Source organism: Erythrolamprus reginae, chromosome 2 (assembly GCF_031021105.1).
Source record: "Erythrolamprus reginae isolate rEryReg1 chromosome 2, rEryReg1.hap1, whole genome shotgun sequence".
In the NCBI taxonomy this organism is placed as follows: Eukaryota; Metazoa; Chordata; class Lepidosauria; order Squamata; family Dipsadidae; genus Erythrolamprus; species Erythrolamprus reginae.
In genome coordinates, this window is record NC_091951.1 from 18,820,856 (window position 1) to 18,846,774 (window position 25,919).

At 45.4% G+C, this 25,919-nt stretch overlaps 1 protein-coding gene across 1 annotated transcript; it reads right to left on the reverse strand.

Moving 5' to 3' along the window:
• Positions 1-785: 785 nt before the first annotated feature.
• On the reverse strand, positions 786-24,640 carry LOC139159805 (zinc finger protein 271-like). The gene is made up of 4 exons (XM_070737202.1): positions 24,370-24,640; positions 13,150-14,098; positions 5,786-5,900; positions 786-3,163 (listed from the first exon to the last, which is right to left on the reverse strand). Exons 2-4 carry the CDS (start codon positions 13,894-13,896, stop codon positions 960-962), a joined length of 3,066 nt encoding a protein of 1,021 aa, XP_070593303.1. The 5' UTR covers positions 13,897-14,098; positions 24,370-24,640; the 3' UTR covers positions 786-959.
• Between the last annotated feature and the right edge of the window lie 1,279 nt (positions 24,641-25,919).

Below are 25,919 nucleotides of genomic sequence, written 5' to 3' on the forward strand. Positions count from 1 at the left end.
TGAGCTGCACACTTCCCTGGGATTTTTCTAAGCTTTTGATCAAAAACACAAAAATCGCAACAATGCAACAGGGCAAACAATCCCAAGGATCTTCTTTGGACCAACTCTAAGTTGCTTGGTGCATGGCATCCTTCGATTCGCAGATCAGTGTTTTTCAATGTGAAGCTGCATAGACTTCAACTCCCAGAATTCCCCTGCCACAACCATGCTGGCTGGGGAATTCTGAGAGTTGAAGTCCAGATATCTTCAAAGTTGCCAAACAGTTGAGAGGCAGTTTTATACACTGTGCTATGGGTCACGTGACTAGCAAGGAGGAGGGGCTTGGAATGGAGGCCCGGAATCCTTCGAAATCCTGTTCTAAGCTCCTCCTCCCTGCTAGTCATCTGACCCAGAACATATGAGAGAATTACAATGGTGTTAACGTACAATCTCCTTCACATAATTTCTTTCCCACCTTCCATTGGGTTAGAAAACTGGAATGACGACGGACAGCGGCAACTGTCAGAAGAACCAAGTGAAGCCAAAGGCAACAGGGAAGAGCAAGGATATTTGGTAAATCAGTGCGTTGTTACTGGTGGTGACGTCGTTCTGTAAAACAGCGTAATCTCAAACTTGGCAATTTTTTAAGACATGGGGACTTTAACTCCAAGAATTCCCCAGCCAGCCACGTTGGCTGGGGAATTCTGGGAGGTGAACTCCACATATCTTAAAAAGTTGCTAAGGTTGAGAAACCTGGCCTTAAATAATCATCTTATTATCTGTAAAAGTGAAGACGCCAGCAGCCATTTTGGAGACAGAGGTCCCTGTTTAATACGATCGGTGCCCTCAAACTGTTTCATGACTCTCTATAATTTATAGTCCAGGGCCCGTGTCCTTGGCGGATCCTTCCATAAATACCAATTTGGTTTGTTTTTGAAATGTCCGTACCAACTGAACGTGACCATTCTCCCTCCCCCCCCTCAGCCCCATTCCCCATGCTTGGATGACTGAGACTCAAGACACAACCCTCCTGCGGGGTAGTCCTTCCCGCTTCCTAAAGTTTGTTTCTCGCAGTCATGGGACCTCTGGTGTCTGGTAAGATTGGATCGTTGGCAAAAGCCTTGTCCACAGTCCGTGCACCGATACGGCTTCTCTCCCGTGTGGATTCTCCGGTGGACAATCAGGTGCGCCCTCTGGCTGAAGCCTTGCCCGCACTCCACGCACATATGCGGCTTCTCCCCCGTGTGGGTTCTCTGGTGCACCACGAGGTGTGTCCTTTGCGTAAAACTCTGGCCGCACTCCGAGCAGGCGTAGGGCTTCTCTCCTGTGTGGATCCTCTGATGACGGATGAGGTTGGACCTCTGGCTGAAACTCTGCCCGCACTCCACACAGGTGTGAGGTTTTTCTCCCGTGTGGATTCTTTGATGGATCACCAGGTGCGCCTCCCAGGTGAAGGTCTGCCCGCACTCGGTGCACCGGTAAGGCTTCTCCTTCGTGTGGATCCTCTGATGAGCCACAAAGTTCTTCCTGCGATTGAAGGTCTTCCCGCAATCCAAGCACTGGCAAGGTTCTTCACCGGCATGGATTTTCTGGTGTCGGATGAAATTCGATTGCCAGTTGAACACCTTTCCACACTTCAGGCACTGGTACGGATTGCCTCGCAGGTAGAGCCTCTCGTGGCTCCTGAGGCCGGGATCGAGGCTGATGCTCGCCCCAAGATCCGAGCTATAGTGGTAGGAAAACTTCTCCTCCGCATGGACCTTCTGATGTTTAATGAGGTGCGGGCTCTGCCGAAAACACTTCCCGCAGTCAAGGCAGGCGAAGGGCTTTTCCCCGGTGTGGATCCTCTGATGGCTGATAAGGTTCGCCCTCTGGTTGAACCTCTTCCCGCAGTCGGAGCACTTGTGAGGTTTTTCTCGGGTGTGGATGCTCTGGTGCCTGAGGAGGTTGCCCCTGCGGGTGAATATTTTCTCGCACCTGAAACATTGATAGGGTTCCTCTTCCGCTTGGTCCTGTTTGACACTCCCGGTCGGCTGATGGAGGTCGCTGTCCCCTGTGTGAACCTTCTGGTGCTTGAGAAGGTTGGACTTCTGGCCGAAGCTCTTCTCGCACTCGGAGCATTTATACGGCTTCTCCCCCGTGTGGATTCGGAGGTGCCTCACCAGATTGGACCGCTGGCTGAAGCTCTGCCCGCAGTCGGCGCATTTGTGCGGCTTCTCGCCGGTGTGCAGCCGCTTGTGGATGATCAGATGCGCCCTCCAGCGGAAACTTTTCCCACAGTCCGGACATCGGTACGGTTTCTCCCCGGTGTGGATCCTTTGATGCGCGTTCAGGTTGGTCCTCTGGTTGAACCGCTTCCCGCACTCGAGACACTTGTGGGGCTTGTCTTTTGTGTGGATGCTCTGGTGCCTGAGCAGGTTGCCTCTCCGGGAAAAGACTTTCCCACACTTGAAGCACTGACAGGGGTTTTCTCCGAGGGAATCCCTCTCCAACCTCTTAGGGTTGGACCTCTGGCCGAGTCGCTTCCCACTAGCTGAGCGCCGAGGCGGCTTCTCTCCCAAGTGGACACTCTGGTGCTTGATGAGGTTTGACTTCTGAGTGAAGCTCTTCTCGCACTCCAGGCATTTGTAAGGTTTCTCCCCAGTGTGGACGCGGTGGTGCCGAACGAGGTTGGAAACTTGGCTAAAACTCTGCCCGCAGTCTATGCACCGGTGGGGTTTCTCTCCGGTGTGAATCCTCTGGTGAATGATGAGATTTGCGCTCCGACTGAAACATTTCCCGCAGTCGAGGCAGGGGAACGGCTTCTCGCCGGTATGGAATCTCTGGTGCCGCATAAAACTCGTTTCCCACTTGAAGCTCTTCCCACATTTTAAGCAGTGGAATGACTTCTCTCCCATGTGGGTCCTCTGGTGCCGGTTGAGGTTGGATTTCTGAGTGAAGCCCTTCCCACAAATGCTGCACAGGTGTCTCCGTTTCCCTGTTTGCGCCCTGTCCTCCGAGACGTGTTCCCTGGAGATCCCGCCGCTCTCGCCGAGAATGGCGTTGTTTCTTCTCTTGTCCATGGGGAATCTCTGCTCCCACCTTGGCGCCTCTTGTCCTCCAAAGGTTTCTTCCAGGACTTGAGTTTCAGCTTTTTCCAACAACGCTTCAAATGCGGCTTCTTCGTCCTCACTCTCCCACTTGTCTGTCAAGATTAAAAGAGAGCATCAGAAAAGCTCCAACATTTGAGACTTTCAAAGGGAGATTGGACTGACATTCATTCATTCATTTATTGGATTTGTATGCCGCCCCTCTCCGTAGACTTGGGGCGGCTAACAACAGTGATAAAAACAGCATGTGACAATCCAATAGTAAAACAGCTAAAAAACCCTTGTTATAAAACTAATCATACATACAAACACACCATGCATAAATTGTAGAAGCCTAGGGTGAAAGAATATCTCAGTCCCCCCATGCCTGACGGCAGAGGTGGGTTTTAAGGAGCTTACGAAAGGCAAGGAGGGTGGGGGCTATTCTAATCTCTGGGGGGAGTTGGTTCCGGAGGGTCGGGGCCGCCACATTGTTTAGTTGACGGGACCCGGAGAAGGCCCACTCTGTGGGACCTAACTGGTTGCTGGGATTCGTGCAGCAGAAGGCGGTCCCGGAGATAATCTGGCCCGGTGCCATGTAGGGCTTTATAGGTCATAACCAACACTTTGAATTGTGACCGTTAATTGATCGGCAACCAATTTGTTTGAAATGGGGTAGGATCTCCTTCAGGGGGTTGGACTAGATGACCTAGAAGGTCCCTTTCAACTCTAATCTGTAATCTGTAAAATTTAGAACTAAAGATTTAAGATTTAGATTTAAGATTTAACTGGATCTGTATGCCTCCCCTCTCCGAGGACTAAAAAGTACAATGGTTGAAATAGCACATATTCATTTTCTGTGCTGAGATCCTTTTACAGTGATGCCTCTACTTAAGAACTTTTCTAGATAAGAACCGGGTATTCAAGATTTTTTTGCCTCTTCTTAAGTACCATTTTCTACTTAAGAACCCGAGTCCAGAAAAATTTCCCAGGAAATTTGAGAGCGGCATGAAGGCCCAGCCAGTTTCCTGCCATTCCCCCTGGATTTCTCTCTCTGGCGCAGTGTATGGGAGGCAACCTTGCACCTAGTGTAGGGGAGGCTGCCTCAGAGTGCCTCTTTTTTTTTCCTTGTTGCCTCTGAGTCCCTCTTTTTTTTCTTTATAGCCTTAAAGTTTTGGATTTTTTTGATTCCCCTCACCTCACCTTCTTCCTTTGGCAGCGACTGTCCTCCTCTTCTTCTTCCTCATCCTCCCACCAAAATTCTGAGCTTTTATTTCTTTCCTAATGGGTTTGCACGCATTATTTGCTTTTACTTTGATTCCTATGGGAAAAATTGCTTCTACTTACAAACTTTTCTACTTAAGAACCTGGTCACGGCACAAATTAAGTTCTTAAGTAGAGGTACCACTGTATTTTTCTATTTATTTATTTTTACCATTCTAATGTGTAACTACAATCAGTTTAAGATAATGTAGTCACAATTTGTTTCAGGGTAGCAAATTGTGGATTTGAAAGTTATTGGCTTCCTCTTTCCTGAGGCTTTGCGTAATGTGAGGAACAGGGATTTATTTGTTTGCCACAATGTAAAAAAGATGTTAAGACTCTGGAACAGGGGACCTCAAACGAAGTCATTCGTCTGGCCCATGCAGGACCACAAGGCTGCCTTGTATACCCATTGGCCCCCAACCTTTGGCTGAGCGCAGGACTTATGTTCACAAGTACTATGGGCTGGAATTGGAAGGTCAACATTTTTGGCCTACAGAGTGTTTTGGAGGCCGGGGAGGTGAAAAAAGGAGCACAAAGACACCCCAGGAGGCCAAAAACAGGCCTGTTTTTGACCTCCCTCACCTTGAGAAAACAGAGCGAGAGAGCAAGAGAGAGAGAGAGCTAGCTAGATACAATGGTGGCATTCACTTAGTGACTGCCACAAAAAAGGTCATAAAATCGGATGCGGTCTTATAGTGAACTGCTCAATGACTGGCATAACTTATGAGTGCAATTCAAGGCTCAATGACGGTTGTATGTTGAGGATAGCGAGATGGGCAGCATATAAATTTAATGAAAAAACAATGAAATAAATATATTTTTCAGACTATAAGTTGCACTTTTTTTGTCTCGCAAATTGGGGTGAAAATGTCCATGAGTCTTATAGACCAGTGTTTCCCAACCTTGGCAACTTGAAGATATTTGGACTTCAATTCCCAGAATTCCCCAGTCAGCATTTGCTGGCTGGGGAATTCTGGGAATTGAAGTCCAAATATCTTCAAGTTGCCAAGGTTGGGAAACACTGTTATAGACCGAATGTAGCCAAAGCCCTGGCCACCCGCTAGCCATTTTTTAGCTTCCACATGCCCTGTTTTTGGGCCTTTTTTCGGCCCATTTTTCCAGCATTTTTTGGCCTGGTTTTGAGGCTTTTTTCAGCCCATTTTCGAGGACTTTTTGGGCTGTTTTTGAGGCTTTTTCGGCCTGTTTTCAAGGCTCTTGGGGCCAATTTTTCAAGAAAGTATGGGACCATCAGAAATGGGCTGAAAAAAAGGGTTGAAGAAAGCCCTGAAAACTGGCACAGAAACGCCTCAAGATGGCCCAAAAAGTCATCAAAAACAGGCAGAAAAAAAGGCTGGAAAAGGCCCCAAAAAGGCCTGAAGAACATGGGGCACACATAGGCCAAATCCTCTTCTAAATTTAGGTGTGTCTCATAGTCCAAAAAATATTGGAAACAGACAGCGAAGCATCCGTACCCAACCAATTGGCCTCCTCTTGTTTGATTTCCCGGCACGGCTGTTTTTCGCCAGCGTCGTCTTCTTCTTCTTCTCTCGAAAAACTCATTGCTACTTCTTCAAACTCGCCCAGCACCTGAAATGAAAAGGAAAAAAAAGCAAGAATGTGGGTGGGTGGAATTCTGGAATGATGAAAGCAGCAGCATCTTCAGGTTCTGGCCCTTTAAGGATGTATGTGTGATGTCACAGTAACACGCATAGGAAGACGGTGGGTGTTTGCTGCACAAGGATGCAACCATTTGGTCGGGGGGGGGGGGGGAGGAAGGTCACAATAAATGCTGGAAATTTACTAAGTGTTCAGGGTAAAATCGGGAGAGGTGGTGAACAGTGTTTCTCAACCTAGGCTGTTTTGGGGGTTGAGGTCCACAATTCTTTAAAGTTGCCAAATCCTGTCTACAGTCAACGAATGTGAGAAAAGACCCAGGCCTGGAAAATGTTAACCTCACATACAAAAAGATATTGACAAAATTGAACGGGTCCAAAGAAGGGCTACAAGAATGGTGTAAGTTCTTAAGCATAAAACGTATCAGGAAAGACTTAATGAAGTCAATCTGTATAGTCTGGAGGACAGAAGGAAAAGGGGGGACATGATCGAAACATTTAAATATGTTAAAGGGTTAAATAAGGTTCAGGAGGGAAGTGTTTTTAATAGGAAAGTGAACACAAGAACAAGGGGACACAATCTGAAGTTAGTTGGGGGAAAGATTAGAAGTAACATGAGAAAATATTATTTTACTGAAAGAGTAGTAGATCCTTGGAACAAACTTCCAGCAGACGTGGTAGATAAATCCACAGTACCTGAATTTAAACATGCCTGGGATAAACATATATCCATTGTAAGATAAAATACAGGAAATAGTATAAGGGCAGACTAGATGGACCATGAGGTCTTTTTCTGCCGTCAATCTTCTATGTTTCTATGTTAAACTTAAGCAGTAAGATTTGGAGAAAGACTGGAAAACTAATTTAAGTACAGGTTTGTCAAACTGGCGGCCTGCGGACTGGATGTTATCATGTGCTGGCTACCCACACCCCCGTTTTAGCGAAGGGAGGGAAAAGTCGTGATATGTCATGTGACACGTGAGTTTGACACCTCTGAAGTGAGGTCAGAAAGACCCACAACTTTTTTGCCCATTTTTGAGGACCTTTCTGGCCCATTTGAATGAATTGGCTGACTGATTTTATTATATATGGAATTTTAGTAGTAATTTTTAATTAATTAGATTTGTTGTTGTGTTGTTTTTGTATTCTGTGAGCCGCCCCGAGTCTTCGGAGAAGGGCGGCATACAAATCTAATTAATAATAATAATAATAACAACAACAATTATTATTTTTATTTTTATTTCTACTACTACTACTACTACTACTACTACAGAATACCTCCGGAACCGCCTTCTACCACACGAATCCCAGCGGCCGATTAGCTCCCACAGAGTTGGCCTTCTCCAGATCCCGTCGACAAAACAATGTCGTTTGGCGGGCCTCAGGGGAAGAGCCTTCTCTGTGGCGGCCCCGGCCCTCTGAAATCAACTCCCCCCGGAGATTAGAATGGCCCCCACCCTCCTTGTCTTTCCCAAATTACTCAAGACCCAACTTTATCGCCAGGCATGGGGGAACTGAGACACTTCCCCCAGGCTTTTATATTTTATGTTTGGTATGCATGTGTTGTATGGTTTTAATTCTTGGGGTTTTATATATACTTTTATAAATATTAGATTTGTATTACTATTATATTGTTTTTGTTATTGTTGTGAGCCGCCCCGAGTCTTCGGAGAGGGGCAGCATACAAATCTAATAAATAATGATAATAATAATAATAATAATAATAATAATAATAATATTATTATTATTATTATTATTACTACTACTACTACTACTGTGGCTTTTTTGGCCTGTTTTCAGGGCTTTTTCCAACCCATTTTCAGGGCTTTTTTCAGCCCATTTCTGATTGGCCCTTTTTTCTTTAAAAATGGGCCACAAAAGCCTTGAAAACAGACAGGAAAACCTCTCAAAAATGGGCTAAAAAGCCTTGAAAATGGGCCGAACCTCTCCCCTAAAAAACAGCAAAAAAAAAGCAAAGCTGAATAAATGGGCGGAAAAAAGGCCCGAAAACAAGGTGGGTGGAGGCAAAAAAATGGCCATCGGGTGGCGAAGGTTTCATCAATAATTCACCCCCTTCACTTTTCTGGTGAAGAGACTGGCTTGTTCACATTGTGGGCATTTGTTGGTTCACTTCAAGGGAGAAACCCAAAATTTGAGGCACAGAAGTTTATTATTGCTGACTGGAAAAGCCCTATCAACTTTTTGTGTGGAATGGAACAAAAGCAACTTGTGATAGGTACTTTTTGATTAGGAAAAAAAATAATTATGGAAAAATGAAGAGCTTGCTATAAGCCATACAATAAGAGGTAAAGTTATACTTATATTTATTTATTTATTAATCAGATTTGTATAAAGTTATACTTATAATTGCTGTAAAGAAAATTGGAAGCTGTTTTTTATATATTTTCTTTCCTTTTTCCCCCTCTCTACATTTTTCCGCTTGCTATTCTAACTTCTTTTCTTCATTGATTCTAAATAAACTGCTCAAAAAGAATAAAAGGAACATTCAAATAACACATCCTAGATCTGAATGAATGGAATATTCTCATTGTTCTGTACAAAGTTGAATGTGTTGACCACAAAATGAAATTGATTGTCAATCAGTCTTGCTTTCTAAGTGGACAGTTTGATTTCACAGAAGTTTGATTTACTTGGAGTTATATTGTGTTGTTTAAGTGTCCCATTTATTTTTTGGAGCAGTGTATTTTCTTTCCTGTTTTTCCCCCTCTACATTTTCCTCCTTGCTATTCTGCCTTCTTTTCTTCGATTATTCTAAAATAGATTCCGTCAAATATCATATTTCTTTACTAAAAAATCTCAATTATCAACATTTTAGGTCCACGACCAAGGCAAAGTGTCCATCCCTCAAGCTGAGGAGGCAGCAGCCTTAAAAGGATTTCATAAACAGCAAGAAGCTAACGTTGGCCAATAATACATAATTTAGAAACATAGAAACATAGAAGTCTGACGGCAGAAAAAGACCTCATGGTCCATCTAGTCTGCCCTTATACTATTTTCTGTATTTTATCTTAGGATGGATATATGTTTATCCCAGGCATGTTTAAATTCAGTTACTGTGGATTTACCAACCACGTCTGCTGGAAGTTTATTCCAAGGATCTACTACTCTTTCAGTAAAATAATATTTTTTCATGTTGCTTTACGATTTACGAACTTCAACTCCCAGAATCCCCCCAGACAGCATGTGACATGGGTAATTCTGAGATCTGAAGCTCACACATCTTAAGGCAAGGTTGGCTGCAGAACTCTGGGAGCCGAAAACCTACAGATCTTAAAGCAAACTGGGCTGAGGAATCCTAGCAGCCAACACAGAATTACACACAAAAATGGAAGCACACTCTGATTCCCATCATGGATGAATGGCTGCAAAAAAGACTTAGCGGAGATGGCAAAATTGACCGGGTTCTGATCAAATAAAATAAAATAAGGTTCCTTGTTTAGAAACATAGAAACATAGAAGACTGACGGCAGAAAAAGACCTCATGGTCCATCTAGTCTGCCCTTATACTATTTCCTGTATTTTATCTTAGGATGGATCTATGTTTATCCCAGGCATGTTTAAATTCAGTTACTGTGGATTTACCAACCACGTCTGCTGGAAGTTTGTTCCAAGCATCTACTACTCTTTCAGTAAAATAATATTTTCTCATGTTGTTCTTGATCTTTCCCCCAACTAACCTCAGATTGTTTGTTGCTTGTTTTCTGCTTTGGAAACCGTTTTTGGACTTTGTGCTTGAGGCGGGGGGGAAAAATGAAACTTTGATTTTGGGTTTTACTGATTAAATTCATTTTTGTTGTTATAGAAATGTCTAGGTTTTATACTACAATGGAAAAGTAAAAAGCTGACGTTCAATGTAAATGTTTTATTCTACTGTAACAGAAGGAGTTGGACGAAGTCAACATTTTCCCTCTTTTTTATTAGAAACATAGAAACATAGAAGTCTGACGGCAGAAAAAGACCTCATGATCCATCTAGTCTGCTCTTATACTATTTCCTGTATTTTATCTTAGGATGGATATATGTTTATCCCAGGCATGTTTAAATTCAGTTACTGTGGATTTACCAGCCACGTCTGCTGGAAGCTTGTTCCAAGCATCTACTACTCTTTCAGTAAAATAATATTTTCTCACGTTGCTTTTGATCTTTCCCCCAACTAACTTCATCATCATCATCATCATCATTATTATTATTTATTAGATTTGTATGCCGCCCCTCTCCATAAACTCTTTTCTTCTACACTTCTTTCTTCCCCTTAATGTCCTACTATTTGCTGTTGTACTTTTGCGTTTTATACTATAAACCAGTGATGGGAACATTTTTATGCTCATGTGCCAAAAGGGCGGGCATGCCCATACCCATAATGCAATGTCCTCCCCTTGAGCACATCCGCACAAAACCTCCCTCACTGCTCCTGTGCTTGCGTGCAGGCCTCACGGAAGCCTCACTACTTCCAGTAGGCCCGTTGGGTTGTTTTTCGCTCTCCCCAAGGCTTCAGGAATGCCTCTGGAGCCTGTGAATGGTGAAAAACATTCCAGTCAGCGAAGCGGAGGAAGTGATGTGCTGGTGCCTGGAGGCTGTTGGGGCCTGGATGGGTGTCAACAGACTCAAGCTCAACCCTGATAAGATGGAGTGGCTGTGGGTTTTGCCTCCCAAGGACAATTCTATCTGTCCGTCCATCACCCTGTGGGGGGAGTTATTGACCCCCTCAGAGAGGGTCCGCAACTTGGGCGTCCTCCTCGATCCACGGCTCACATTAAAGAAACATCTTTCAGCTGTGGCGAGGGGGGCGTTTGCCCAGGTTCGCCTGGTGCACCAGTTGCGGCCCTATTTGGACCGGGAGTCACTGCTCACAGTCACTCATGCCCTCATCACCTCGAGGTTCGACTACTGTAATGCTCTCTACATGGGGCTACCTTTGAAAAATGTTCAGAAACTTCAGATCGTGCAGAATGCAGCTGCGAGAGCAATCATGGGCTTTCCCAAATATGCACTCCGCAGTCTGCATTGCACAACACTCCGCAGTCTGCATTGGTTGCCGATCAGTTTCCGGTCACAATTCAAAGTGTTGGTTATGACCTATAAAGCCCTTCATGGCACTGGACCAGATTACCTCAGAGACCGCCTTCTGCTGCACGAATCCCAGCGACCAGTTAGGTCCCACAGAGTGGGTCTTCTCCGGGTCCCGTCAACTAAACAATGCCGCTTGCCGGGACCCAGGGGAAGAGCCTCCTCTGTGGCAGCCCCGGCCCTTTGGAACCAACTCCCCCCAGAGATTAGAATTGCCCCCACCCTCCTTGCCTTTCGTAAGCTTCTTAAAACCCACCTCTGCAGTCAGGCATGGGGAAACTGAGATATTCTTTCCCCCTAGGCCTTACAATTTACGCATGGTATGTTTGTATGTATGTTTGGTTTTATAATAAGGGTTTTTTTAGTTGTTTAGTATTGGATTGTTACATGCTGTTTTTTATCACTGTCGTTAGCCGCCCCAAGTCTGCGGAGAAGGGTGGCATACAAATCCAATTAAAAAATTAAAATTAAAATTTTAAAAAAAAACCAGCCCCACCAGGCCTACTGGAAGTTTGGAAATAAATTTCTGTTAAGCCCAATGGGCCAATTTTCATCATCCACAAGCTCCGAGGGCTTTTCTGAAGCCTTGGGAGGGCAAAAATTGCAATTGGCAAACTTGGGAGGCCGAGGGAATAAAGAAATAACACACACACACACATCCCAGCGTTTCTCAACCTTGGCAACTTGAAGATATTTGGACTTCAACTTCCAGAATTCCCCAGCCAGCATCTGGGAGTTGAAGTCCATACATCTTCAAACTGCTATGGTTAAGAAACACTGCTGTAGAAGGCCAAAAATCAGCTGACCAGCATGAACATGCGTGCTGGAGGTGACATTGGACAACAACTTGTGTGTCCTCAGATATGGCTCTGCGTGCCACCTGTGGCATGCGTGATATAGGTTCGCCATCACGGCTATAAACTAATTAAAAATATTATCAAGAGTTGAAGTGCACACATCTTATAGCTGCTAAGATTGAGAAATACTGATTCCACTATCAGTCCCTGATGGAACCCAGTGAGAAGTGAGATAGCAACAGCACTAGCACCTAACGCTTATATACTGCTTCTTAGTGCTTTACAGAGTGGCCTTCAAACTTTTGGGCACCATGGAAAGTTTTTTTTCTTTGGGCTAAAGGGGGCCTGGTTTTACGTGCTGCCTGAATCCCATGGGTGGGGTTTTCCTTGTTTTTGCGGCCTGGTTTCTCCATGGACCAGAGGTTGAGGACTACAGCCTTCTCCAAGAGGTTTAGATAGTCAGCATATCGCACCCACCTCCACCTCCCAACAACCACCTTGCTAAGGAGAGGCAGATATGGCGGGAGCCACGGGGCTAGTCGTTCTGGGAGAAGAGATCGCTGCTTAAAAGCAATCCCTTGTTCCAGTCCCGTGAGCTTCGGAGATCTAATAAACTGAATTGAAATTGAATTGAATTGAGTTCAACCTGGGGTACTGGTGACGAGTATAATCCGGGCCCTGGACTGCTGCTGCTACTCAATGCCAGGTCAGTGGTAAATAAAGCTCTCCTCATCCAGGATTTGATCCTGGAGGAGGAGGAGGCCAACCTGGGATGTGTGACTGAAACCTGGCTGGGCCTGGAGGGAGGAGTTCCTCTCTCGGAAATTTGCCCAGCCGGGTGTTTTTTTTTTAATCATTGGAACCAACTCCCCCCGGAGATTAGAATTGCCCCCACCCTCCCTGTCTTTCGTAAACTACTGAAGACTCATTTATACCGCCAGGCATGGGGGAGTTGAGATATTCCTTCCCCCTAGGCCATTACAAGTTATGCATGGTATGTCTGTGTGTATGTTTGGTTTTATAATAAGGGTTTTTAGTTGTTTTATTATTGGATTGTCACATGCTGTTTTTATCATTGTTGTTAGCCGCCCCGAGTCTATGGAGAGGGGCGGCATACAAATCTAATAAATAATAATAATAATAATGATCTGGGTCCTCATTTCACTGAACTCAGAAAAATGGAAGCTCAGTCAACCTTAAGCCGGTGAGGATCAAACTGCCAACAGTGGGTGGAATTAGCCTGCCAGACTGCACTTGATCCCCTGTGCCATTCTTATGAAATGAAGGACTGAGGGACACACCCCTTGATCCCCACACCAGAAAACAACCCCCCCTTACTTCCTGTTTCCACCTCTCAGTCTCTTGCTGCCTCAGCAGAAAGTCCTCCACCAAGGCCACCGCCTGGGCACAGGTCTCCGGCTCGCTTTCTCCTACCCAGCCCTGGACGTCCTCAGGCAAGATGGCCAAGAACTGCTCCAGGACCACCAGCTCCACCATTCGTTCTTTCGAATTCAACCCCGGCTGCAGCCAGTTGAGGCACAGTTCCCGCAGTCGGGCGCAGGCGTCCCACGGCCCTTCCGCCTCTTGGTAGCAAAACCAGCGGAAGTGTTGCCGATGCAGCGCCGGGCTGGAGGTCTCCTGGGCTTGTCCCTCTCCATCGTCCCCTTGTTCTGCCGGGTCTTCATCTAGGGTGGCCTTGGGGGGCCTCTCTAGGCCACCGGCCTCTTCTTGTAGGAGCTCTTCACCAGCCCTGGTTTCAGCAGGAGTCAGAACCTCCGGCATCTGGGGGTGGCCCCACCCCGAATACGGGGATTGTGTGCTCTTCAGGACGTCCCGCCATTGGGGTTCCCAACATGGCGACACCGTCCCTTCCTCGAGGTCCTGCTCCGTTGGCTTGATTGTCACCCGGCTAAAAGGCTCCCCGACGGTGAAAGTTTGGACAACGTAAGGGCTCTTCCTGAATCGGGTTGGGCCGGCCAGAGCAAGGCTATTTCTTTCCAACTCCTCCATTTTGACTCCTTTTTCCACCCTGCTTCCGTAGGGGTGGAGGCCCACAGAGGACAACTCCCATTGCTCGGCCGCCATTTTGGCCTGGGCTCTGTGTCAGCCGCTCGCCTTCCCAGCCCAGCACTGGTTTCTTTCTGTGGACATGACCGAAGGGGGGTGATCTGAGTCCACGTTTGGACAAGTTCAGAGTGGTACTTACAAGGGAGAGTTTATGGGATTTCAGAGCTTCTCACCTACAGAAAAACGGGGAGCGTCTTTCTCTCCGACCGACTTCTTCTTCCTGAAGGACAGAGAGAAACATGGATGAGGAGGGAGGAAAGATAACACTGAGACAGCTTGCAAGAATCTCAAAAGCTGCAAGGGGCCACCGAGATCATCCAATCCAGCTCCTTGGTCAGTGCAAGAATCCAGATTAGACCAATCTCCGGAAGTCATCAAGCGCAACCAGAGAAAAACCACTCTATAATGCCCCAGTCAGACCACAGCTGCAGTACTGCATTTGATTTTGGTCCCCCCTCTACATAAAGGAAATTGAAACTCTAGAGAAAGTACAGAAAAGAGCAACCAGAATGATAAGGGGATTGGAAACCAAGACATATGAAGAGAGGTTGCTGGAACTGGGCATGGCCAGGGGGGACATGATAGCAGTATACAGGTACTTGAGAGATTTTATTTATTTATTTATTTATTTATTCATTCATTTGGTTTGTATGCCACCCCTCTCCTTAGACTCGGGGCAGCTAACAACAGTGATAAAAACAGCATGTGACAATCCAATATTAAAAACAGCTAAAAACCCTTGTTATAAAACCAATCATACATACAGATATACCATGCATAAATTGTAGAAGCCTAGGGGGAAAGAATATCTTAGTTTCCCCATGCCTGACAGCAGAGGTGGGTTTTAAGGAGCTTACGAAAGGCAAGGAGGGTGGGGGCTATTCTAATCTCTGGGGGGAGTTGGTTCCAGAAGGTCGGGGCCGCCACAGAGTAGGCTCTTCCCCTGGGTCCCGCCAAACGGCATTGTTTAGTTGACGGGACCCGGAGAAGGCCCACTCTGTGAGACCTAACTGTTCGCTTTGATTCGTGCTGCAGAAGGCAGTCCCGGAGATAATCTGGCCCGGTGCCATGAAGGCCACAGAGAGGAGGGGGTCACACTATTTTCCAGGGCACCAATGGGCCAGAGAAGGAACAATGGATGGAAACTGACCAAGGAGAGATTCAACCTGGAAATAAGGAAGAACTTTCTGACGGTGAGAGCAATTGACCAGTGGAATGGCCTGCCAGTGGACGTTGTGAACGCCCCAACACTTGATACACTCAAGAGGAGATTGGACTGCCATTTGGCTGGGCCAATGTAGGGTTTCCTGCTTGAGCTCCTGGACTAGATGACCTGCAAGGTCCCTTTCAACTCAAGCAAACAAACAAACAAACAAACAAACAAACAAACCAATCAATAAATGCAGCCTAACAGCCCTCTGAGGATACTACCGCTACAAAATGGCTGTTACTTTAGGAAGTGTCTTCTAACGTTCCATCAGGAATGTTTAGAAAGTGTCTTCTGATGTTCCATTAACTGGCTCCTTGTCAGTTAAATCCATGGAATGGAAGGGAACGGAATGGGTGTTTCTTTAGCAACTGCTTGAGATGAGTTGGTCTTCACCTCCCAGAATTCCACAGACAGCAAGACTGGCTGGGGGAATTCTGGGAATTAAAGTCTGTTGTGGTTAGCTCTGGCCCAGCTCCTGCCCCAAGGACTGTGGCTGTGGGGGAGACATCCACATGCTGCAGGCCTGTTTTGCTCCCGGTAGACTCTGATGATGAAGGCTCCTCTGACCAAGAAGACATGAGTGACAGGGAGGAGGAGAGTGGGCAGACAGCTCAGAAGGAGATCAATTATCTAGCTCCTCCTTGGATTCAGAACAAGAGTTAATGATACAGCCACACATGCGGAGAGCGATGCATAGGCAGCAACAACTGAGAGATTATTATCAAAGAAAATGAGGTCACCTGTGGTTGGGTGGGGCTGTGGTAATTAGTGAGGCTGCTATAAATAGCAGCCTGTGGGTTTGGCCATTGTGGAGGATTATCTTGTGTTTCGTGCCTGCTTTGCTGACTTTGACCTTTGTGTGCTGATTTTCCCCCGCTTTGAAGCTAAACCAGAGCAAAGTGTGTTTCACTTTGTGAAAGAAGAAGGACTGTGAATTGCCTCACAGCTGCAAGCTAAGTATCACAGAACTGATAAGGGACTTGTACAAATTACCAGTTTGTTTGGAGACCAGTGCTCTTTGCTATACCAAAAGAGGGCTTAGTTTAAGTGAATTTTCATTATAAAGAACATTGTTTTGAATTTTCAAACGTGTGTGTGTGTGAAATTTGTACCTGTGAATTTTCGGGAGGATTCTACCAGAGAGCCCGACAGAACAATGTCCGACACATGTTAAAAGTTGCTAAAGTTAAGAAACACTTGCTTTTCGTGTTTCTTAACCTTAGCAACTTTAACTAAGATGAGTTGGACTTCAGCTCTTAGAATTCCACAACCGGAAAGACTGGCTGGGGAATTCTGGGAGCTGAACTCCATCCAGAAAGCTGCCAAGCTTGAGAAATACTTGTCTAGGGCAGCAGCCTCCAACTTTTTGGGCACCAGGCACCGGTTCCATAGAGAGAGGCTTTTTGGTGGGCTGGAGGGGGTGTGATTTCGCAGGCTGTCTGCATCCTCCAAATGGGGGTTTGATTGTTTGCGTGGCCCGGTTTGTGGCATGCTCTGGCTCTGTTACCGGTCCACAGACTGGTGGTTGCTGCCCCCTGCTCTAGGGAGTAGAGTTCAGGTACGATGCCTACCTGATGTTCTGGTTTAAGGCTTATACAGGTAATAATTGGAATAAATGATTGTTCAATGCATCTCATTGTAAAAACACAACTTCTATATTTCTCCTTATTCTCTTCTAAAATACATCAACGTTGCACAGCAGCGTTTTCTCACCCCATCTCCATCCTTAGCAATTAAGTAGATTAGCTTGGTAGTAACATCAAAAACATTCCACAAGTCATTCTAAATTTATGGGCTAATCAGGGCTAGCCAGAAGTCATAAAAGCAGGCAAATAAATCACACAATGAATAGCTTTCGCTCCGGAGCTTGTCATGGACGCCCCCATCTTGGAATGACAAGATTGATGAAATCAGCTTCTCTTCCGTTTCACACCCGGATGTGAGGTAACTGATTAATTAATTCCTCACTCTAATATCTCCTCCCCCGTTTCTTCTAAGTGTTTGTGAAAGCGTCTAAAATGAGCATCTCTCCATCTCTTCCCCAATTGATTCATCTAAAACCATGTGTATATCATTAGCTCTGTGGTCTTCACTAACCGTGCCCTCTGTGGCTAAATCTGGAAGATTTACGATCTCTAAATCCCCCTCATCCTCTGAGTCTGAAAATTGGAGAACCTCTCAAGGGGTGGGGGGAGGCCCTCCCCAGACTCCTAGAAAGCTCTGAAGCTTGGGGAGAGCAAAAAAACCCAGGCCTTCCCCGCCTTCTCTGGAGGCTGAAAATAGCCGGTTTCCCGACTTCCAGAGGGCCTCAGAAGGCCCGAAAATCAGCTGACCTGAGCTCATGTGCCCACCAATATGGCTCCACTTTGATTCTATGCCTCTATTTATGCAACAGATGACTTACGGAACCGTCTTCTGCCGCATAAATCCCAGCGTCCGATAAGGTCCCACAGAGCTGGCCTTCGCCAGATCCCGTCAACCAGACAAGGTCGTTTGGTGGGGCCTAGGGGAAGAGCCTTCTCTGTGGCGGCCCCAGCCCTTGGGAATCAACTCCCCCCAGAGATTCGTACTGCCCCCACCCTCCTTGCCTTCCGCAAAAGCCTTAAGACCTATATATGTCGCCAGGCGTGGGGCAACTAGTACATGCCCCACCCTTTTGTTCTGACCATTAATTGTTATATGTGTTATTGTTTAAATTGACTGTTTTTTAGATTAAGAGGGTTTTAGTCTATATTTTAACTATTAGATTTGTACCCTTATTATTGCATTATATGTTGTGAGCTGCCTTGATTCCCCGGAGAGGGGCGACATACAAGTCTAATAAATAATAACAACAACAATAACAACAACAACCACCAAGGATTGTATTAGGTTTTTGGGCTGCTGCAGCACAAAGCTGGCTCAAGTTTATGTATTCTATAGATACATTGGTTGCCAAGTGCCCAAATTTCTGCTCACATGACAGCGGGCATGCTGCAAGGGTTATAAGTGTGAGGACCGTTTGTAAATCACTTTTTCATCATTGTAACTTGAAATGGTCATTAAACAAAGATTCTAAGTCAAGTGCATCCCGTTTTTGTTCAAATTATGCTGTTATGGCTGTCTTGGTAGAAAAGGGGAAGTTTTTACTTCCCTTCAGGCGCAGTTCATACTGACATCTGCGACTTCCACCATCTTTTCTCTGGTTAGACATGATTTGTGGGAAAGAGGATCTTTGAATTTAATGGCACTGTATTTTAAATCTGAAGTGCGCTGAACATCAATGAGAACATACGTCTGGATGGCCTGCAGTGCAAGCAAAAAATTTCAGAATACTTTGAGAACTACTATTTATTTATTTATTATTTGATTTGTATGCCGTCTCTCTCCATGGACTCGGGGAGGCTAACAACAGTGATAAAAACAGCATGTAACAATCCAATACTAAAACAGCTAAAAACGCTTGTTATAAAACCAATCATACATACAAACATACCATGCATAAATTGTAGAAGCCTAGGGGGAAATAATATCTTAGTTCCCCCATGCCTGATGGCAGAGGTGGGTTTTGAGGAGCTTACGAAAGGCAAGGAGGGTGGGGGCTATTCTAATCTCTGGGGGGAGTTGGTTCCAGAGGGCCGGGGCCGCCACAGAGAAGGCTCTTCTCCTAGGCCCCGCCAAACGACATTGTTTAGTTGACGGGACCCGGAGAAGGCCAACTCGGAGGGACCTAACTGGTCGCTGGGATTCGTGCAGCAGAAGGCGGTCCCTGAGATAATCTGGCCCGGTGCCATGAAGGGCTTTATAGGTCATAACCAACACTTTGAATTGTGACCGGAAACTGATTGGCAACCAATGCAGACTGCGGAGTGTTGGTGTAACATGGGCATATTTAGGGAAGCCCATGATTGCTCTCGCAGCTGCATTATGCACGATCTGAAGTTTCCGAACACTTTTCAAAGGTAGCCCCATGTAGAGAGCATTACAGTAGTCAAGCCTCGAAGTGATGAGGGCATGAGTGACTGTGAGAAGTGACTCCTGGTCCAGTTAGGGCCGCAACTGGTGCACCAGGTGAACCTGGGCAAACACCCCCCTCGCCACAGCTGAAAGATGTTATGCCAATGTTGTAATCTTTGGCTTAGTTGCATTACTGTGGTAAATCCAGAGTAACTGAATTTAAACATGCCTGGGATAAACATATATCCATCCTAAGATAAAATACAGGAAATAGTATAAGGGCAGACTAGATGGACCATGAGGTCTTTTTCTGCCGTCAGTCTTCTGTGTTTCTAATTACCAAGCATCTGAATTTTGATCATGTGATCATGGGGATGCTACAATGGCCGTGTGAAAAATGGTCGTAAGTCGCTTTTTTCAGGGCTGTTGTAATTTTGAATGATCACTATATGAGCTGTTGTAAGTTGAGGACTGCCTGTATACCCACTCCACAGCAAAACTAATTTGAATGTTTCACTTAGCAATGGAATTTCTGGGCTCAACTGTGTTCATAATTCGAGGATTACATGTATTCAGACCTGAACACAGAGGAATGTTTATAGCTCCCAGCGACCGATAAGCGCCCACAGGGTTGGCCTTCTCCAGGGGCCATTGGCTAGACCAGGGGTAGGCAAAGTTGGCTCTTCTATGACTTGGGGACTTCAACTCCCAGAATTCCTGAACCAATCATTCTAGCTCAGGAATTCTGGGAGTTGAAGTCCACATGTCATTGAAGAGCCAACTTTGCCTACCCCTGAGCTAGACAATGTCGGTTGACAGGACCATATGTGAGGGCCTTCTCTGTGGTGGCTCCAGTTCCTTGGAACCAACTGTCCCTGGAGGCCCATATTGCCTTCTGGGAAACCTACTGGCCTTCTGGAAAACCATTAAAACCTGGCTATTGAGTATGATACCCTCTAGATCTGGCCAAGATATGAATGATTTTTATTTCTTTTCTATAGGGTTTTCTAACTGTTTTTACATATTGTACACCACCCAGAGTCCAGAAGGAGGGGGTGGTTTACAAATTAATTAAATTAAATTAAATTACTTGGTGCACACAGCCAGGTTTTTCTCAATGTTCTGATCTGAGGAAATTCCACAACGGAGCAGTACTTCTCCATCTCAGCAAATTTGAGATGTGTGAACTTCAACTCCCAGAATTCCACAGCACAGTACTCAAGGAGCAATCTTCCCCTTTTGGACAGGCGGGGTGGGGAGAAAGGGACTTACCGCTTGACCTCCAGAGCAAACACAAAAGGAGAAGAGAAGGCTGGAAAGAGGAACAACCCAGCCAGGGATAAAAAGCCAGTCATAGCAGATAATGCAGAAAGTGGAACTGTGAGTCCAATCCGACTTAAAACAATTCTTTAATGTCCTTCTATCTATCTATCTATGTATCTATCTATCTATGTATCTATCTATGTATCATGTATCTATCTATGTATCTTATGTATCTATCTATCTATCTATCATCTATCTATCTATCTATCTATTTATTGTATTTGTATGCCGCCCCTCTCCGTGGACTTGGGGCGGCTAACAACAGTGATAAAAACAGCATGTAACAATCCAATACTAAAAACAACTAAAAAACCCTTATTATAAAACCAAACATACATACAAACATACCATGCATAAATTGTAGAGGCCTAGGGGGAAAGAATATCTCAGTTCCCCATGCCTGACGGCAGAGGTGGGTTTTAAGGAGCTTATGAAAGGCAAGGAGGGTGGGGGCAATTCTAATCTCTGGGGGGAGTTGGTTCCAGAGGGCCGGGGCCACCACAGAGAAGGCTCTTCCCCTGGGTCCCGCCAAACGTCATTGTTTAGTTGATGGGACTCAGAGAAGGCCCACTCTGTGGGACCTAACTGGTCGCTAGGATTCGTGCGGCATATATATTGCTTATATCTTTGAAATCTGTGAGCTAGAATGGAGCTGGCTGCTAATTACTTTTGGTAAACCACTTTGAATTGGGTTGGGTTTCCCAGCTAAAAAATTGGGTAAAAACATCTCAGAATTCCCCCCATTTTTAGATTTTTGGAAGCTGTAACCCAAACATATGAGAAGGTTTACACTTAGGTAAGAAAGCCACAAAAGCACACATGTAAACTGGCTGAAATCAGACTTAATAGCAGTGATTGTAAAAGGGATCTTGGAGTCTTAGTAGTCAACCAGCTAAATATGAGTCAGTAGTGTGCAATGACCGCCAATACAATCTAGATCAAGTGAGGTACTAATGCCACTCTATAAATCCTTATTTAGACCACATCTAGAGTACTGCATTCAGTTTTGGTTACCACTCTATAATAAATATGTCGAGACTCTAGAATAAGTGCAGAGAGGAGAAACCCTCCAAGTGGGTTAATTTATTGACCAGCTTATAAATGACATCAACCAAAACTGCAACCCAGTTACCAACTTTGAGGCTAGTGTGTTGTGCAACTAGTCCCCATGGCTTGTGTGGTTTGCTGCATTCTGCAAAGGCGGGAAAATGGCTCCATTGAGGAAATCATCTCTAGATTAACCACAGATGTTTTGCACAGCCATAGGAGGAGAGGGGCTGGAAATTATTTAAAAACTACCCCACTGAGAGGGGCTGGACATTAGACAATGCCAGGAGGTAGACAATACTAAGCTAATACCCTTGAGAATTAGCCAGGTACCAGAGAGAAGAAAATGGAGAATAATTGGTGGTAGACCCAGGTGACAAAATTAGATTTTGAGGAGGCAGCAATTCTAATCTCTGGGGGGAGCTGGTTCCAGAGGGTTGGGGCCGCCACAGAGAAGGCTCTTCCCCTGGATCCCACCAGCCAACATTGTTTAGTGGATGGGACCCGGAGAAGGCCAACTCTGTGGGACCTAACTGGTCGCTGGGATTCGTGCGGCAGAAGGTGGTCCCGGAGATATTCTGGTCCGGTGCCATGAAGGGCTTTATAGGTCATAACCAACACTTTGAATTGTGACCGGACACTGATCGGCAACAGCAGCGTTAGGGCTCCATTGGGGTTGTAAATTGAGGAACATCTATGTCTCAAAATTTGGGACAATCTCTTGAAGTTTCCAAGAAAAAGAGATCGGGGTGGGGGTGTTTCTGTCTAAAAACAAAGCAGAAGCCTAAAAAAAATGGGACCAAACCAGTGTCCTCTCAATGGGGGTGGGAAGCTATTTTGAAGGATGACACTCATCTGAACTGAATCAGAATGGAGCTGGGAGGGACTTCTGAGGTCTTCAAGTCTGGAAATGGGATATGATCTCAAGCAGGAGATCATATCCCATTTTAGTCAAGTAACTGTCTACTCTCTTCTTAACAATCTCCAGTGATGAAGCACCCATAACCTCTGAAGGCAAGCTGTTCCATTGGTTAATTATCCTTCCCCCCCCTGTTAGGAAGTTTAATTCCAGGTTGCTTCTCTCTTTGATTTGTTTCCACCCATTGCAGTGCAGCAGTGCAGGCTACTTCAGCTAACTGTTAGCTGTAGTTCAGAAATTCTACCGCCTGCTACCGCACGAATCCCAGCGACCGATAAGGCCCCACAGAGTTGGCCTTCTCCAGGTCCCGTTGACTAAACAATGTCGTTTGCAGGGGAAGAGCCTTCTCTGTGGCGGCCCCGGCCCTCCGGAACCAACTCCCCCCCCGGAGATTAGAATTGCCCCCACCCTCCCTGTCTTTCGTAAACTACTCAAGACTCATTTATACCACCAGGCATGGGGGAGTTGAGATATTCCTTCCCCCTAGGCCATTACAAGTTATGCATGGCATGTTTGTGTGTATGTTTGGTTTTTATAAATAAGAGTTTTTAGCTGTTTTATTATTGGATTGTCACATGCTGTTTTTATCATTGTTGTTAGCCGCCCCGAATCTACGGAGAGGGGCGGCATACAAATCCAATAAATTATTATTAATTATTATTAATTCAAATCTCACCACCAGCTCAAGGATGACTCAACTTTCCATCCTTTGGAGATGGGTAAAATGAGGACCCAGATTGTTGGGGGCAATATGCTGAATCTGTAAAGCACTTAGAGAGGGCTGTAAAAGCACTATGAAGAGTCTACGGAGAGAGGCGGCATACAAATTTAATAAATAAAATAAAAAAATAAAATATAAGTCTAAATGCTATTGCTATCATATCGCATTTCAGACAAGTAACTGTCTACTCTCTTCTGTGGGCGATGAAACACCCACAACTTCTGGTAGCAAGCTGTTCCACTGGTTAATTGTCTTCCCTGTTAGGAAGTTTCTCCTTAATTCCAGGTTGCTCCTCTCTTTGTTTCCATCCATTGTTTCTTGTCCTTCCTTCTGGGCCTTTGGAGAATAAATTGACTTCCTCTACTTCGTTGGCAGCCCTTCAAATACTGGAATAGATATCATGCAACCCATCCCCAAATCCTTTTTTTCTGTAAACTAGTCCAAACCCAAATCTTTCAACCATTGTTTTTCCCCACCACATGTTTTATAGTCTCCCGACCTTTCAATCATCTCAGTTGCTCTTCTTTTTTGGAAGTCGATGGCTTCCAAAACTGTGGGACCTGGCTTACAAATCCGTTTGCAGCCTTCCCACAATCCTCCTTCATGCTAAACCAAGTTAAATCAGGCATGTTGAACAATCAAGAAGAATCAGAATTTTATAAAATTTGGCAGAGGGTCTATATTTGGTGGAACAAAAAAAATGCTTAATGATATTACACTGTTCAATGATGTTATAATAATAGTTAAATGTATTATACTGGAAAGTTCATAGAATTTTGTAACATATGAGTTTATTTCTCGGAATTGATCTAACCTAAAATAGTTTTTCCTTTTTGTATTAGGAAGACTTCTATCCTGAGCGGAGCAATTGTAGCTCCTTTTTATGTTATGTGTTTTGTCTGGTCTTTTCATGTTTGTTTGCAATGTTTTGCCTTTTTATTTGAAAATAATAAAAATATTTAAAAAATAAATAAATCGGGCATGTTCTATGGAGTTTCTCAGTCCTTGGTTGCGTGCTCCAAAAGCCCAGAAAGTCCAGATGCCTCTTGAAACCAAGGTGGGTAAAATGGGGACCCAGATTATTGGGGGCGATATGATGATTCTGTAAACCGCTTAGAGGGGGCTGTAAAAGCACTATGAAGCGGTATATAAGTCTAAATGCTATTGCTATCTTTGGGTTAAATCAGACAGGCACAAACCCAAAGCCCCGACCCAGAGCCCAACGGGCTGACACGCTGCAAAAAACCCATAGCTGGCAAAGCAAGTCGTCTGCACCCATCTTCCCCTCCCAGAATTGGAAGGCTGCGGCTGATGGCCTCGATTAGACCTTCTTACCTCTAGGATGGCGGGGCGGGTTGAATGCGGGCTTGTGCCTTATCTGCCCGCTTCCCTTCGCAGCCCCAGCCCCGATGCACCCGCTCTTTTGCACCGGCGACTCCGGTTCTCCACCCTCCGCTCGCAGTCGCCGCCTCGGCTCGTCTGCGCACCGACTGCAAACTGCACAATCCCAGAGTGTCAAGGGGAGAAAATGCGCCGCCCGCACGCCCACAAATTCCCACGCCTCTCTAGGGCCTCCCGGCTCGTTGGTTTTAACCACGGAGGCTCCGTGCCTTTGTGGGAAGTCCCGCCCCATCTACTTTTCTTTGCATTTCCGGTCCCGAGGAGGGAGGGGCGGAAGGAGGAAATGGTTCCTTCTCACGTGATCCCGTGGGGATCACGCGATCGCTCTCCCTTGCAGACGCGAGGGAGGGTGGAGGGAGAAGGGTGGACTCCAGTTAAGCCCAAAGGCAGTTGGCTTAGTGGACGTTGCTCCACTTTCTTTCTTTCTTTCTCTCCTTTCTTTCTTTCTTTCTTTCTTTCTCTCCTTTCTTTCTCTCTCTCCCCCTCCTTTCTTTCTCTCTCCCTCCTTTCTCTCTCTCTCCCTCCTTTCTCTCTCTCCCTCCCTCCCTCCTTTATTTCTCTCTCTCCCCCTCCCTTCTTTCTTTCTCTCTCTCTCTCTCCCTCCCTCCCTCCTTTCTTTCTTCCCATTTGTATGTTGCCCAATTCCCTAAGGACTCTGGGCGGCTCACAACCAAAAAACCCAAAACATACATTATTAATATTAAAACATCTAAAAAGAAAGAAAAACCATTTAAAAACCATTTAAAACGCACAATAAAACCATATGTATCATTTATGGCTGGATCTCGATGGTGCATCCTTTAATCAGAATTCGGAGACAGAGAGTTTAATCTAGCCAAATATCCTCTGTTGGATGTGAATTAGTCACCTTATTTTGTCATTTTAATGTGCAGGTTGTCCTCCATTGTATGGCCACAGTGGAGCCTAAAACGTACGTTGCTAAGTGAGATGTTTGTTAAGTGAGTTTGGGCACATTTTGCAACTTTTCTTGCCACTTTTGTTAAGTGAGCCACTGCAGTTGTTAAATTTGCCATACAGTTGTTAAGTAAATCTGTTTCCCCACTGACTTTGCTTGAACGTATGACTCTGGGACACTGTAACCCGTCATAAATGTCAAACATTTTACTGTATTTATTTATTAATTCATTTGTCCAATACACAAATACATAGGAAGAAAAATAGACATGTGATAATATAAAAGAGGGTGAAAGTGGACTTAGAGGAGAGGATATATGAAAGGAAGAGAATACAGTATATAAGATAGGTGAAAGAAAGGAAAGACAATTGGACAGGGGACGAAAGGCACTCCAGTGCACTTATGTACGCCCCTTACTGGCCTCTTAGGAATCTGGAGAGGTCAATCGTGGAGAGTCTAAGGGAGAAGTGTTGGGGGTTAGGGGTTGACACAATTGAGTCCGGTAATGAGTTCCACGCTTTGATAACTCGATTGTTGAAATCATATTTTTTACAGCCAAGTTTGGCGC